At 47.0% G+C, this 17,500-nt stretch overlaps 1 protein-coding gene across 2 annotated transcripts in view; it reads left to right on the top strand.

The window, feature by feature from the left end:
• The window catches only part of LOC137415200 (homeobox protein Meis2), a 331,413-nt gene that overhangs the window by 313,136 nt on the left and 777 nt on the right, over window positions 1-17,500 (top strand). For both annotated transcript variants that reach the window (XM_078766085.1, XM_078766086.1), the window contains 3 exons: window positions 11,245-11,303; window positions 12,619-12,708; window positions 16,916-17,500. The exon at window positions 16,916-17,500 is cut by the window's right edge and continues 777 nt beyond it. In XM_078766085.1, the coding sequence (XP_078622211.1) occupies window positions 11,245-11,303; window positions 12,619-12,708; window positions 16,916-17,217 (451 nt within the window). In that variant the 3' untranslated portion in view covers window positions 17,218-17,500. The remainder of the gene's footprint in view (window positions 1-11,244; window positions 11,304-12,618; window positions 12,709-16,915) is intronic.

Genomic DNA, 17,500 nt, shown 5'->3' with positions numbered 1-17,500 from the left:
GGCTCAAGGTGCACTCTTGGCTCAAAGCAGGGTACAGTCCGGTCCAAAGATGCGGGGAGGTCACAGCGCTCGGAGGGGACGTTCTTTCTCAGGCGGGTCTTTCTCTCTCAGCGATCGCAGGCAACGTTCTTTCTCAGGCGGGGCGCATCTGACTCAGCCCTCGCAGGTACCTCTTTCTCCAGCTGGGGGCGCATCTCTCTTGTCACGTCCGCTAAGTCGCCACGTATATCCGGCGGGGAGTGACACGCCCTCGGCTCGTTAGCTCCGCCCCAGATGGAATCGGTCCGCCCTTCTGATTGGGTGCGGGGGGGTTACCAGGCTCCGCCCTTGACGAGGAGCTGACAGCCAGCCCCTCTGGTAACCCCGTGGAACGCCGAGCCGGTGTGAGGACGCATCCTCCCCCGCGCCGCCGCCATCTCCTCTGTTGTTGTTGTAATTGTTGGGGAAGAAGATGGAAGGAGGTATGGGAAAGGTCCTAAACTCACTACTGATGCCATATAATCACATTCTGGTGCAACGAAGAGTCAGAATTAATGGAAACGAGTCCTTAACTGACATAGATTAAGAATAACTAGCAAGATGTCCGAAAGTTGTCTACGTGTGGTGCGGTGGACCTGGGCACGACATTTAATGGGGGAATAAGGGGAAGGTCGGCTCTACTGAGTGTTATTTACATGCAATGGGACTAGGGAATGGGGGATTGGGGAAAGTTGGGGAGTATTGGAGAAATAGGGGAATATTTACAAGCGGATATGGAGGCCAAATTCCATATTCGCAACATTGCACCCTTCTCTACCCTCGGGGCGTCCCGACCCGATAAATTTTTACCTACTTTAGTGTGGCACGCAATGTAGTTCCCTCTACTATTAACTCTACCCTGAGTGCGACAGTTTTACAGATATTCACAAATGAGTAAATATGTCCCCCTGCGACGTTGCACCCTTCTCCTCACAGAAACACACCCACAGGATAACCGAATCCGGAAAGAATTCTCAAACTACACATACAGCCGGTAGGGAGCATTATTTACAAGACTACGCTGCTATTTACACTACGATCCAGGACCTGTTTTTGGAGGAACACATGCAGATGTTATGCATAGAGAGAGCGCGCTTGCCAACATCGATACACCAACCCACGAGTGCTCTGTGGCCGACGGCCTTTAATAACGTGCAGAGCACCCTTCCCGAGCATCAAAAGCACCACCCCACCACCAATCGGTGCAGTCACCATTGTTCATTGGAATAAAAATAAATTCGACAACCCCTAACCCTGCAGGTGTCTCTTGCTCTTCTTGTGGTGCACTTGGTGTTAACTAAAAGTGGTTCACCTGTATGGCATAGGTGCCATGTTGACCCATAGGTCCATCCCCGGGTGGTGCTTGGCCGCAAACGAACTGCGGTCCATTGTGGGTGGCCACAAACATTGCGGTCCATATGGTGTATCGATCCCGGCAGCAAACAGCGAAAGTGCAGGCCCACAACTGCGCAGCCAGCACCTCTCTCTCCTCTCTCTCTACCCCAAAGCCAGATCCTCGGAGGTGGGAGACAAAAGAAGCAGACAAGTGAGTAAGGTGGTAAGGGCGCAAAAGTGCACGCAATGTAAGATGATGCACACTGGGGGCACATGGGAACCAGGTGAGACAGGTACGTTCCTACCGTACGCTCCCCCCCCCCCCCCCCACCAGGTAACCTACATGGCCCCTCCCTTACCCCTTACTGTATCCACACAACACAACACTACCCATAAACATCTACTTTACAAATCAACAAACATCCCTACTGTCTTCCCCGTTCCTCCCATAAACCAAATTCGTCTTCTCTCCCTCCTAACCAATCAAATTTGCCATTTTCAACTCTCATCAAAATTTGCCATCTCCAACTGCACATCAAAATTTGCCATTACCAATTCATCATCAGTCCCTCCTAGGGAGGGAGAGATGGAATCACCCCAATGTCTCATCCACGTCGTGATGCGTCTCACAAATCCAACAGTAGTCCTTACTTCCTGCAACAGAACAAAGAAAACACAGGTGTGGAGTCCTCATCATCACCACAGGCAAGTGGCTGCGTATGGTGCGACAGGTTCATCAATCCTAACTATTTCCTAAGTGACTTTAACAACTTTACACTACCCGGGGTCTTTCTCCGGCCAAACCATTGGCCCTCTTACACTATGGGTTCTAAAAACCAATTCCCATTGGCCAAACTGTGGTGCTTTTCAATTTGGGGTCTCACTCCCCCGATTCATCTCCCGGTGCCCTCGTACAATTTCTGGGCTGCGGCGTGTACCTCTCCCAGTGGGTCTACCCACCTGCACACCTCCACCACTGCAGTTGCCTCCGAGCTTACCTGCTCCTTACTCTAACCTAACTACCTGGGGAAGGCCCTCTGGCGCTCTCCCCACTCGGTGCCCTCTCTGGCACTGGGCTGCCCGATCCACACCCGGGATCCTCAGGCACCCACTCACAACTACCGGCTCCCAGAGCCCACCTGCGGCCTCACCTGGCCGACATCCTCACAGTGGTGGAGTGCCCAACCAACTACACACACTAACAGGCTACACGCCCAGCCATTTCCACGACACTAATGCACCCATCCACAACACCATTCTGCAACCGCACCACAAATGCCAATATCCAACCACAATTTACCTGTACCCTCTACCTAACACTTACACTACCCGCCCCGGGTATCCGTGATGGGGGTCCACTCTTCCCCCATTCACACCTTCGCACCATGCACACCACTCCGTACCACTTACTCCAACTCTCTCCACACACCTGTACCTGCACACCTGTGCTCTCACACCTGGTGCCACCTGCACCCTTCTCTCCCCAAGCGCATTCGCGCTGATCCACACACTCACTACTCATACACTGCTCCACACACCTGTCCAGTTGCACACCTGTGCAATCACACCTGTTCAATTCTCACAAACACGGCATCATCTCAGCTAACTACTCCCTTCTGAAACTTGCGCTTCCCAGTCGTCCCTTTAAACTATTGCGCTCCCTCGTCATTATCATCCACACTAATCTACCTGCGTCCCCACTACAGGTATCAGTCACTAACTAAACTTAACGTCACCTAATGTCATCTTCTAGGGCCCTACACACGATATATCCTAACCCACCCGGGCTAGTTTTCACTGCCATACACCCCATAAGCTATTGCTCCTTTGCCCCCACCTGTGAGGGATGGTGGATTTGCCATCCCACCACATTGGGGGTCTTTCACTATCAATTTTGCTCGTCCAAATCCAACAATCAAAAATTTTCCATTTAGTGCCAATTCTATTCACTTTTCTAAATTTTGTATCAAATCACTACTATCACTATCACCATCACCCGTCTACTTATTAGGTACTCTCGGTGCGCCAATTCACATCTACAGCCCGGCTTCGTACAGCCAAGCCATGAATGCGAATTCTTTTGTGCTGGCGGCTGGATGCGTCCCGCATCCGGGGCAGGGGCGGGGGCTTACCCGGCCCGAGATCCCACGCACTATCTCGGCACGGAGCCATCCCATGGCTCGATCTCGACCTGCCGGAATACCTCAACAGAAAGTGGTCGCCATGACGACCCTTCCTATCCAGCCGCCCGCTCCGCTTATTGGAGCACAGACGCGGCCGTTCAAAGCGAGGCCCAGCGTGGATCGCGCACGGCGGTCCCTTCGAACCCGCCGTGGCTCGGATCCCCGCCGGTTCTCGCGGCACGCGAAACCCGGCACGCACCGAGGGCCTGCTTCGGCTAAAAGTCGACCTAACCTTTAACCCGGTCACCGTCGATGCTTCACCTGGATGCTTACATGCATACGCTACCCCTTCCTTGCTCATACATGCAGCTGTTTCCATGCTCCTCGTACCGTTCCTTACACACCCAGGTACACCCATTCCACTCACCGCCTTGGTCACACACCTGACCACCGAACACTTTGGCACACATTCGTTGGTAGCACACCTCACCAACACTCCTCTTCGTGCCCCCTCCTCTTTCACCTCCTCTGTGACAATCACAGGTGTGCCCTCATTCGCACACCCAACCACGTGCCTCACCACCAACTCCAGCGTGCATTCCCACTCACGCTCTACCATTCCAGGTGTGCATCCTTCCATCCCAGGTGTACATCCTCGCTCACCTGTCACAACCAACTCACTCTCCTTGTCACTCTCACTACTCTCACCACCACTCTTGACAACGCACTCACCCTTACTCTTGACAGCGCACTCTTTCCCCAGGCACCTGTCCGTCACACACCTTTCTCGCGCACACTCTCCCGTTACACCCTCTGTAACACTCACCACAGGTGGACACTCTTCCTTACTTCTGACAGCGCACTCTTTCCTCATGCACCTGTCCGTCACACACCTTTCTCGCGCACACTCCTGCGCACACTCTCCCGTCACACCCTCTGTAACACTCACCACAGGTGGACACTCTTCCTTACTTCTGACAGCGCACTCTTTCCTCATGCACCTGTCCGTCACACACCTTTCTCGCGCACACTCCTGCGCACACTCTCCCGTCACACCCTCTGCAACACTCACCACACCGCGCTTCCACGTGCTCCCTCGCACACACGCTACGACCGACTCACTCTCGCCAGCACACTCACTCCTTGGCACGCACTTTTTCCTCACACACCCCAGAGTCGGATTTTCTCGCACACCTCCTTTTTCGCACACCAGATCTGTCGCACACTTCACCAACGGCCTCTCACGAACACCCGGGTCTATCTCGACCCCCAAGCCTCTTAAATCACCTGGCGCATCATACGCACGACCATATTGGTCACCACTTACACCGGGTCCTCTTCCTCTTCGCTTCTCCTCCATCACCTGCGAATCCCTCATCCGGTTAATGAGCACATCACGATCCAAACACAGACTTTGGACCAATTCTTTCATCTCCTCTTTTATCTCTTTGTTATCCCCTCTCCGTCGCTTCTTAATTTCGCTCATCCCTTCTTCCACTTCTTTCTGTGTCGCTTTCAACCCTCCTAATACCGCAGTGCTCCTTTGAACCTGCTCCACTAACTCCGTCTGTCCCACCGTCAGCTGCTCCACCTCCTGCGTCAGGTCCTCTATGCCCCCTTGTAACTTTACAGTCCCCTTTCTCACCTCCTTCTCCATGTGCTCCTCACAGTGCCTCACCTCCTCGCGCACTCCTCCGACCTCCTCACTCACTCCTCTTCTGATCTCCTCTCCCATCACTTGCATCTCCTGCCCAGATGCCACCCTCATCTGCTCCATTTCCTCCCTGTGAGCATCCAGTTTGGTTTCTACCCCCATTCTGACCCCCTCTATCTGCTGCCCCATTTGGTTAACTTCCCTTTCCGCTTGGTCCCTCATGTCCCTCAATTTGCCTTCCATGGTGTTTTCTAACCCCTCTAACCCTTTTTGCATCCCTTCCATTTGATTCTCTTGAGCGGCCATTCTGTTTTCTACCCCTGTTAACCCCTCCTGTATTTCCCCTAATCTATCGTCTAATTTCCCAAATTTCATGTCTAATCCCTTAAAATTATTGTCTAATCCCTTAAAATTATTGTCTAATCCCTCACTGGTACCCCTCGCTTCGTCCCTCATTACCCCTATTTCGTTTCCCATTACTCCCATACTGCTTTTCAAACCTCTAATTTGGTCTCCCAATTGCTCACTATTCTTTTCCATTCGCTCGTTACTCTGGGCCATAAGGGCCTTTATTTGCAAAATAAACAAGTCCAAATCCACCAGGGGCGCTGTCACGGTCGCCGGCGCGGTGACCAGCGAGGCGCCATTTCGCGCGTCTGCTACCCCCGCTGTTTCGCTCTCCTCACGTGTCTCACTTTGGTCCTGGACCGACCCTGCTTCACTCTCCCCTACCGGACCCCAGCCGTCTTGATCCGCCATAGCGCGACTTGCAAAATTCGAGTTTCGTAAAACAAATCCAAATTTTTTTTTTTTTCCGTTATAATTTCGGCGAGCGCAGTAACCGCGGGACCGCGCTCCGGATCGATTTTGTCGAGCGCCGTACGCGCTCCGGCTCGATTTTCCCTCCCAAAATTTGGGCCTAACTAATTTAGTCCCGGGTCCGAATCTCACTCCTCGACACCAATTGTTACACTAATAGTACAATTGGTGTTCCAAAATTTGGGCTAAATAAATTTAGTCCCAGGTTCGAATCCAACTCCTGACAACCAATTGTTACAGACACGACTTTGATGTTAAGGTGGGCCGAGCGGAATGGCCGTCGTGTCCGCACAAATTACCCGATTATACTCGACGTTGACGGAGCCGCGCTACGCTGGATCAATAAAGGAAAAGAAGACACCCGGCTGGATTATAATGACAGACACCAATGTTTCGATTCTCAATTATATTTGTACGGAAAGGTTAGATTACAGGGGCTAGAGGTATATCACAGGAAGACAGGCACTTAGACACACTCTTATATTAACCCCGGACAGACGACAGGTAAACGGGACAACGGCTGACTCACACGGGGTTTGATGGCTAGGAAAGGCAGATAGCGATGGCTCAAGGTGCACTCTTGGCTCAAAGCAGGGTACAGTCCGGTCCAAAGATGCGGGGAGGTCACAGCGCTCGGAGGGGACGTTCTTTCTCAGGCGGGTCTTTCTCTCTCAGCGATCGCAGGCAACGTTCTTTCTCAGGCGGGGCGCATCTGACTCAGCCCTCGCAGGTACCTCTTTCTCCAGCTGGGGGCGCATCTCTCTTGTCACGTCCGCTAAGTCGCCACGTATATCCGGCGGGGAGTGACACGCCCTCGGCTCGTTAGCTCCGCCCCAGATGGAATCGGTCCGCCCTTCTGATTGGGTGCGGGGGGGTTACCAGGCTCCGCCCTTGACGAGGAGCTGACAGCCAGCCCCTCTGGTAACCCCGTGGAGCGCCGAGCCGGTGTGAGGACGCATCCTCCCCCGCGCCGCCGCCATCTCCTCTGTTGTTGTTGTAATTGTTGGGGAAGAAGATGGAAGGAGGTATGGGAAAGGTCCTAAACTCACTACTGATGCCATATAATCACATTCTGGTGCAACGAAGAGTCAGAATTAATGGAAACGAGTCCTTAACTGACATAGATTAAGAATAACTAGCAAGATGTCCGAAAGTTGTCTACGTGTGGTGCGGTGGACCTGGGCACGACATTTAATGGGGGAATAAGGGGAAGGTCGGCTCTACTGAGTGTTATTTACATGCAATGGGACTAGGGAATGGGGGATTGGGGAAAGTTGGGGAGTATTGGAGAAATAGGGGAATATTTACAAGCGGATATGGAGGCCAAATTCCATATTCGCAACAATATATATATATATATAAATTATCGACATGTGTGTATATATATATATATATATATATAAATTATAGATATGTATATATATATAAATTATAGATATGTATATATCTATCTATAATTCCAGTAATCTCTGTGTGTATGTGTGTGTGTCTGTGTGTGTGTGTGTGTGTGTGTGTGTGTGTTTGTCTGTGACCGCTGTTTCTCGACAACCACGGGTCCGATATACTTGAAACTTGCCAGGTATATTGCTGGGGACCCGAGGATGTGCCTTTTCAAGGTTTGAAATAAATCGGACAAGTGGTTCCCAAGGTATGGTCACCGTACTCGCAAGCCGTTCGCTTTGGCTTTGCGAATGGACCAAACCATTTCATGTAAATAGAGGGGGGGGGGGTTCTACCGTACTCGCAAGCCGTTCGCTTTGGCTTTGCGAATGGACCAAACCATTTCATGTAAATAGAGGGGGGGGTTCTGTGGTCGTTACTGCCACGTGGTTTCAAAGTTTTTTTTTGTTGTTGTTGTTTGCACGCATGTTTTTTTGCACCCACGTACGGGCACGCCCTAGTATATATAAATTATAGATATGTATATATATATAAATTATAGATATGTATATATATATAAATTATAGATATGTATATATATATAAATTATAGATATGTATATATATATATAAATTATAGATATGTATATATATATAAATTATAGATATGTATATATATATAAATTATAGATATGTATATATATATAAATTATAGATATGTATATATATATAAATTATAGATATGTATATATATATAAATTATAGATATGTATATATATATAAATTATAGATATATATATATATATATTTATTTATATTTATATATATATATATATATATACACTCCAAGATAACAGCCCTTCTTCAGAGCTGCTGTCACAGACTAATGTGTTTGTATAATACATCATGACTGGAAAATACTTTCAAATCCTTTAATGAATGATCCACATTGCAATGGAAATTAGGCATGCTATTTTACCCCAGCGATTACTGAGGTCACAGCAAGTTCACCCTCGAAATACAGCCTTGCTCCATTGCGTGCAATATTAATCGGCTTTTTAGTTTCGCCTGCCTTGTTTTCAATGCCACGTAGCTTCGCTGGCCCTATAAACAGCCGGACGATTGCTTATGCTTTGTCTGAAAAGGGAATTTGTCAGAAAGAGACGCAGAGAGGCAGAGAGGGGTAAGAGAGTGAGAGAGAAAAAATGAGATGGAGGGATTTTAAGAGAGAGTGTGTGAGAAAAAGGTGTGAGAGAGAGAGAGAGTGTGTGAGGAAAAGAAAGCGAGAAAAAAAGATGGAGAGAGAATATGTGAGAAAAAGATGGAGAGAGTGAGAAAGAGAGGCTGAATAAGGAGTTTCTACTGAGAGTGAGATAGACAAACTAGTAATTTTGCCAGGTTTAAATTTGCGATAACTTTGTCATTCTGGTTTCCTTTCCCCTAGGCCTAGATTAATCCACATATTATAACTTTACCTGCTCAAATATTTACTTGAATATTGTGATATCACTAAATTTGACCACATTGTGCAGGAGTGTGCATTCAAAAAATTGTTGACCTAACTGTCTAGCACCTGTCTGCATGTGCTTTCCAAAAACAATAATTTAATCAAACAGATTATTTAAATGCAATCTGTGCAAATTGCCATCACTTATCCATTTACACCTTTGATTCGGCCATGAGACATTCACCTTTTATATATTATTTCCAACATAACTGCATCACCTTATATTTCTGGTCTGATTTCAAAAATAATGAAGCAGCGTCATCCTAATGTTTGTTTATTTGGGATGTTTCTTTTTTGTGGTAGTTGAAACGATTCACTAATCTGGTTATCTCATTTGGGTGGTGGCAGGATACCTTCTAGGTAAGCACACTTGCACTTTGAGCTGTATAGCCAGGGTTCAAAGTCCGACCCAGGTCTAAACTCTCACCCTGGTGCTTCACATGCAGGACGAGGCATCAAATCACCTTCAGTCAAGCAGTAGGCCTGATCAGCCAGTTTGTGAAAGATTTGGATAAAAAAAATTCTCTGGCCGACCCTATAAGAAGGTGGGTATAATTGGGGCCGTTAAAGTAGTAGTACTAGTAGTAGTACTCCTTCTCGTTCGTATAAAGCACAAGATTGCGGGGTATCATCATTGGTTGAGGGCGTGGCTGTGCCCTCAACCAATGATGATGCCGCTGATGCAATGCCATCTGCTGGTTAGAGCAGGAATTTGTAATTTGGTCACTGTGCTGGTGATAGCTCACCTACTCTTCGCGAAGGACACCATGGGATCTTTAACGACCACCAACGAATGCCAGCAGATGCGACACCCGTTTAATGTCTGAGGGGCCACACACACATTGATGAATCGCCCTGCCTGTGAAACACCGGGATGGCAGTTTATAGCTGTGCCAGGATTCGAACCCAGGCTAGACATCTTAGAGGCGAGTCCGCATAGTAGTAGTCATAGTAATAGTATTCTGGTTATCTCATTTATATATAAACTAGGGCATGCCCGTACGTGGGTGCCCGTTCCTTGCCAAAAAAAAAAAAAAACGCTACCCGTACGCTCTACCCCGCCCGTACGCCCGTAAACAAAAAAAACAACGCTCTTCGCTTCCGCCCTTCGCTCTGACTGAATTGGGAGAAATAATGCGCATAAGAAATCGAGAAATTATTATATTTTCTCCGGAAGAAATCGAATTACGAACCGTAATGGCGCACGCGCTCGGCTCGGCTCGCAACAACGCGTTCTGTGATTGGCTGCCGGAAGTGAAGTCTTCACTGTCCGGAAGGTCGCAAATCGCAGTTACGATGAATCGCAAATTAGTTTTAATTAGTTTTAAAACATAGTTTAACGCCAACATAGTTTGCCAACGTGAAATAAATGAATACGCTCTCAAATGTGCCGTCCGAGGCAGAGTCTGTTCGCCACGTTCGGCACACGTGATAGCTCGCTGCTCTCTGATTGGTTGAATCGTTTTTTGGACATAGCTCGGTAACTACTTGTCCGATTAATTTCAAACCTTGAAAAGGCACATCCTCGGGTCCCCAGCAATATACCTGGCAAGTTGCAAGTATATCGGACCCGTGGTTGTCGAGAAACAGCGGTCACAGACAAACAAACACACACACAGACATACACACATACACACACACACACACACACACACACACACACACACACACACACACACACACACAGATTAGTGGAATTATAGATAGATATACCATTAGTTTTGTATTATACAGTACTTTGTCTCCATTCCTTAACCACTGGAATAAATCAATAAAGTCCCGTCTTCTTCAGCCGCTCCTCATAGTTTAGCCTAGCTAGGCCCAGAATCAATCGAGTCACTCCACACTGAACCCTCTATGTGGCAGTTATGTCCTTCCTCAGATGTAGTGACCCAAAATGGACAAAACCCACATGCGCTGTTTGTCCGTCTCTGTCAATTTTGTCTTTTGTGATGTTTTCCCTTCTTTCTGCTCTTCATTTTGTTATGTTGTGTCCTGCTCCGTTTTGTGATCCCACTCTCGCACGAGCCTCGACTTCATCCTAACTATTCCTTTCCCAATAATAACAATTGGAATTCTGTACGTTCTTTGTTTACAACTTTCACCAAGCAATCACACTTCATTATTCTACCTCAATAAGTCCTTATACTTGTAACACGAGCTACGCAGCGTAACAAAACACAGACTTTCCAATTCAAACAAAGTTGCGCAGCATAATATTTTATGTCTCCAGTTTTATTGTACGTGCAATAATCTATTGGCCGCTTGCTAAAAGCGTTTGACTTTGTTGATATTGCAGCCATCTTGAAAATCCGCTTTGTTCTCTTGTCTGCCTTTTTACCCATTGCCCCCTTCACCCCCCTCTCTCTCTCTCCCCACCCCCTCCTATTTACCACCCACCACCCCAAGGTTCATCAATGCTCGACGGCGGATAGTCCAGCCCATGATAGATCAATCTAATCGGGCAGGCAAGTAAATAATTTCTTTGCTATCGCTTTGCCAACACCATTTGATCGCACTCTTATCTCAGGCCATCCTGAATTGGTATAAGGCCAGAGGGAATATTACAATTACATAGTGATGGTAATATCATGGCTTTCGAGTTGTTGTTGTTGTTGTTGTTTTTTTGCTAATCTAACACTTCCTTTCAACTCGAATACCGAATGTCTTAATTTATTAATTTTTTCCTCCTTTTGCTTGGGTCAAATGGCTGAGAAAGTAATTTGTTTTTTCTTGAACTTCAATTTGTCTGTCATTCTTACATTCTTCTCCGCTGCAAATGATTGCTCAAAGTGAGCCGGAATTACACGAGTTATCATTTTCCACCAAAGCCATCTGATTTTCATACAGTGGGATAAAAAGTATAAGTCCCCCACCTCCTTCTCTCATAGTTTTAGCTTCATGGTGGATAATAGTATTAGTGGCGGACTAACAATTCCTTTTCCTTACAATGTTTCCGAACCGGTTTGTAAGATTGTGGGTTATCTAGGTTATGGTATGCATATTTTAACCTCCGCCAATCCTCGCAATCGCATGATTCTCTGAACGTTGCTTTTGCTTTACGAGAGCCATTTGTGCGGTAATTTTAAGGCAAACCTTTCAGTGCCTGCCCTCGCGTTTCTGGCACCAGAAAAGGCTGTCTGCGTTTGTTGTTGTTCCCACAATGCCCTGCGCCGTCGTCATGGCAATGTCAGGCGCATGGCGGAGGTGTGATTAATGGCTGGAGGGGTCACTGAAAATGGAGGATCTCGGGTCACATACTCCAATGACACTGTCAAACAAGATGCAGTAAAATCCAGGATTTATTCCCATCCGTATTTATAGGACAAAATTAAAATAGATTCTGCAACATCTTTGCAGAAAGGTGCTAGACATTGGCAAAGACCGTGTGGGACACGCTCGTTGCCGTGGCCCTGGATCTGGGTACTGCACCATCACATCATTGTTTTTACTAAAATCGATACCGGCAGAGGAGGCTGCTTACGTGCAGAGTTCCGGATGGGGTAGTGTGAAGGGTTGGAGGAAAAGGAGAGAGAGAGAGAGAGAGAGAGAGAGAGAGAGAGAGAGAGAGAGAGAGAGAGAGAGATCAGTTGTTGGGTTACTGGGACTAGGGAACAGAGGGCATAGTGAATTTATGGCACTGCTATTTAGCCAAGCAGACAAGGCCTAGCTGCCTTTGCCTGTGAAGAAGCTTCTACTAACCCCCAAAGCAGGCCAGACAGATTGACGGAGCCATAGCATTCTTACACGAACCAGGCCTTTTCCCTCTTCCCATCTCTGCAGTGAGCCAAAGCGCGGGGTATAGTCCAGACGGACAGCCCATGGCTGGCTTCATGATGGACGGTCAGCAACATATGGGACTACGGGGTCCTGGTAAGGAAACCAGCCATAGCTTCCTGCCATCCTTTCCCTCATCCCAAACCAACCACCACCCTACCCCCTCCTCCATTCCCCCCTGCTCCGCTGCTTTTCACCCCCATAGATTTTCTTTAACTACCACAGTCCACATTTTGTGTTCCCAGTTTTTTCTGTGTTCTCTCAACGCGTTCCCCAAAGACTGATGGCCCATCTCCCATAATCTCCTCCCTCATTCCCTCCCATGGAATCCCCACCTACAGCAGATTGAGTGTCCCCTCTCCCCCCCCCCCTCCCCCCAATGCCTCCCCTGACCCCTTCAGTGAAGGCGTTTGGTTCGGTGTATGGATTTGCAAATCTCCAAAGGTGTACATATGCTGTCTTTCTTTTATTTTACTTCCACTGCTTCTTCAGTCACAATTCAGTTCACCCAGTCTTCTTCTTCCTCTTCTTCTTCTTCTTCTTCTTCTTCTTCTTATGCCCTTTCTCTCCTTCAGTTGCCAATGAGCTATAACAAACACGTTCTTCAGGTGCCATAAAAGTCATTAATGTCAGTTTCCAACTGAATTACGACGCACACAAGTTTGGTTGTTGGTTTTGGCCAATTCAATAGGCACACATCAGAATCCTTGTGACGTACAGGAGTTTGTCATCTTGGTTCTTTGGAATCCTCCTCTTTTCTTTCCTTTTTACTTTGTCTATTACAAAAAGAGTCGTTTGCCGCATTACATTTGCACTTTTGCCCGAGCTGTTTTGCATCACCAGGCTGGGACTAAAACCTGTAAATTTGTCCGTGTTTAAGCCTGTCATTGTGACAGATCCAATTTGTTTTCCGTTAACCTGCTTTATTCCTCGAAAGGTAGCACAAAGCAAAGCGAATCGCTCTGGGCAAAAAAAAAAAAAAAAAAATGTATTCTCTAGAAACAAATGACGTCGTTCGAGTACAGTGGGCTACAAAGGCACATTTACACCTATTACCAGACAAATTATCACCTATCTTCGAACTGAGATCTCCTCTTCTCCAGTGCGCTCTTGGTGTCTACGGCCGGGTACAGGGCATCTCATTAAAATGGCGTTTGTGTACTTATTTATTTATTTTATTTATTTTAATTTTGGCATTGCAATTGCCACGTGCTACGGGCAAAAAGGACTCGACCGCAGCTAACATGGACTTTGTATTTATTTATCTATTTTCCTTCTAAACAACGTGAGCAGCCATTAGGATATCATTTGCATTCCCAGTTGCACCTCTGCCTTCACATTTCATCCCTAGATTTCACAAACAAGCAAATTAACGGCCTTGTATAAGTGCTGCCTTTTTCCCCCATGATGCTTTTCATGAATCCGTGCGGTGTGCGCGAGCGCGTGTGTCCGGTGCGTTCACGTGACTTTCCTCTCCTTCAGCTCTTCGCTGACATCTTGCCCTTCTCTTCGCCTTCTTTTTTTGTTCTATCTTCCTTCTAGGGCCAATGGGTGGAATGGGCATGAATATGGGCATGGAGGGGCAATGGCACTACATGTAACCTTCGTCTAGTTAACATATCTCAAGGCGGGGAGGGGGAAGTAAGTAAATTACGGTTTGTTTCTTATCGTGGGCTTTTAATGAAATGCTTGCAAAGCCCAAATGCATTTCTTTTCAGAAGTCTATTACTTATAACCTTCCTCTCTCGTCCCCATGCCATGCCCCTTCCACACCCCCATTGCCCATTTCTAACCGGTGTGTCAGCCAAGTCATGCACTGGAGAACTCGAGGCCACTGTTTGTAAATAATCATTAATTTTTTATTATAATAACATTACATTTGGACTAATGTTTCCAAGATCTCGTGAAAGGTATTTAAAGGAATTCAGCTGTTGCATTTGTAACAATTTACTGTTACCTTGAGAAATACTGTAACACAGACAAACATCTCGTTCTGTGAAGTTGCAGTGCATGCGACACACAGTGCGGCATGGTGCAGGTGCAGAATGCAACTGTGGTTTGTACCGTATTTAGCAAAGCCGACAAGGCCTAGCTGCCTCTGCTTGTGAAGAAGCTTCTACTAACCCCCAAAGCAGGCCAGACAGATTCTCTTGTAGTAAACAAGGTTCAAGTGGTTGAACCCTGATAGTACAGTGTGGTCTTGAGTTCTCTGAGGCAAAGGACTTTTATTTTGTTCCTTCAAGTGTGTGTGTGTGTGTGTGTGTGTGTGTGTGTGTGTGTGTGTGTGTGTGTGTGTGTGTGTGTGTGTGTGTGTGTGTGTGTACACATACTCAAGATGTGTGTGTGTGTGTGATGTGTGTATGTGTGTACACATGGAGTGTGTGTATGTGCATGTGTGTATGCATCTACCCAAGATGTCTTTGTGTATATGTACACATATACTCAAGGTGTATCTATGTGTATGTGTGTATGTGCACATGTAATTGAAGTGTATGTGTATGTTTGTGTGTCCAAATGTACTCAAGGTGTGTGTGTGTGTGTGTGTGTGTGTGTGTGTGTGTGTGTGTGTGTGTGTGTGTGTGTGTGTATGTGCATGTATGTGTGTATACATGGTGTGTGTATACATGGTGTGTGTATTTACGTGTGCGTGTGTTTTTGTGTACACATGTTGTGGCTTTGTGTGTGTGTGTGTGTGTGTGTGTGTGTGTGTGTGTGTGTGTGTGTGTGTGTGTGTATGTGCATGTATGTGTGTATACATGGTGTGTGTATACATGGTGTGTGTATTTACGTGTGTGTGTGTTTTTGTGTACACATGTTGTGGCTTTGTGTGTGTGTGTGTGTGTGTGTGTGTGTGTGTGTGTGTGTGTGTGTGTGTGTGTGTGTGTGTGTGTGTGTGTGTGTGTTTTGGCAGGTGCATGCCTTGTTTTGTTTTGCTCCATCCGTGCAAGCGCACATCCTTTTAAAACATCTCTCACTCTTTTCTTCTGTGGATGCTGAAGTATGACGTTTTGATGTGTCCCCGTCACTGGGATGCTCACACACCACGTGGACACGCATTCCATATGGATATAAGGCACACCAGAGATTAGTTCATTTTCGTGGGCTCTTTACTCCAAAAACAGGCACGTCTTTCCCATCTGAGTTGTGGTGGCCCTGCGGTTTTTTTTTAATCTTTCGGACCAAGAGGCGCCTCCTCTAAATGGAGATGCTTCAAATCAATAAACAAGTCGGAAAAATGAAAACGAACACATCGGTGATCAAACAGTGCTATTTGAATTGGAAAATGAGAAGGCCGAGGTCGCTAAATCACTTGACTTGCCAGTGCGGTTAACTTTGTAATTAAAAATAAATCACTTTTCAGCTTGGGCGCCTTCTAATGTTCTCCCTCGAAATTACCGTAATATTACATGCTTCGTGATCAATTAAATTAGTGGTCCAGAGCCAAAAAAAAAAAAGAGAGAGAAAAAAAAAAGACATTTATTTAATTAGGAGCCTCACAATATGGCGCACGTCCGCAGAGTCGTCCCATGTCGAGGTGACTTGGAGGTCCTGGATCACAGATCAAGTTAGGGGGGTTTGAGCCGCTTTGCTCTTATTAGGGAAATGGAGCGGCTTAGTCGTGCTTGGGTCCAAACGCAAACAACATGGGATTTCTTTAAGACGCATTAGTTTAGTGCTGTTATTGTTGGTGAGACAAAAAAAGCATATGTTGGCTTAAGCTCTAAGCACGCAGGAAGGAAAGGGGAGGATGAAATGCGTGAGTAAACCAGCAAAAACCTGCGTTGTATTTGTGGGAATGGATGGTACGACTCGTCGGACATCCTCACGCCATCTTGGTAAAGATCTTCACTTCCTCTGGCAAATTCACACCGACGCTCGAGTCTGTTGGCAAATCCTTGTGATGTAGCAGCTGTAACAGCTCTCCTGCTAGCCATTTGTGTTGTAATTTTCTGTACCTGCAACAGGTGCCCCTTCATAATCTCAATAATTTGTCTCCCTCATATCCTTTTACCTTCGGCAGATCACAATGGAACGTGTTGTCTTTGTGACGCATCCACGTGTAAAACAAACAGAGAAATGTATAGTGGACGCGTGTGGTGTTTCATAAAATTAACAAAGCAAGGTGTACCAACAGATATGTTTAACTAACTAGGTGTAAATTACAATCTGTAAATTTCAAGGTCCACCTAGTGAGTCCATGTGGAGTCATTGTTAATATACTCTGTGCAGCCATCTTTCACAAATGCTGTACTGATTGCATTGTTTCCCTCCGCTTGTCTGCGTGTCTGCTTCCTGTATCCAGGCCTGCACGGAATGCCGGGAGATTACATCACGCAGGGAGGAGCCCTGGGTCTCAGCATGGCACCGGGCAGCTACACGCCTCCCCAGATGCCCCCGCACCCTTCGCAACTCCGCCACGGTCCACCGATGCATCCCTCTTACATTCCCAGCCACCACCCGCACCACGCGCCGCATCATCACGCCATGATGATGCACGGAGGTGCGGGAATGGGCATGGCGGCCGCAGCAGCCAGTCCTTCGGCGATGCTAACTCCTGGAGATCCGAGTCTGGGCGGACAAGTCATGGACATTCACGCTCAATAAGACTCCATTACCCCCAAGACTGCGTCACCTCGCGTCTTCTTCGCTTCGTTCGTCTTTTTCTCAAGGGACTTCATACCTTCGCTTCCGAAGTCCCAAAAGCGGGTGCAAAGACTACATTTGTGTCGGTTTGCCCTTGTTTTTAGCAAAAAAATCTTTATTGGAGTGATGCCTTCCCAGGATTTTATATCTAATTTCTTATCCATGAACAATCTTTCTTGTAATTCTTTTTAATTTTTTTATTTTTGTCTGTTCTCACATCCTTTGTGACAAGCTTGAGCAAGAG

The sequence above is a fragment of the Myxine glutinosa genome, chromosome 12, assembly GCF_964187855.1.
Source record: "Myxine glutinosa chromosome 12, kmMyxGlut1.1, whole genome shotgun sequence".
Lineage (NCBI taxonomy): Eukaryota > Metazoa > Chordata > Myxini > Myxiniformes > Myxinidae > Myxine > Myxine glutinosa.
This window is presented reverse-complemented; position numbering and strand designations above follow the sequence as displayed.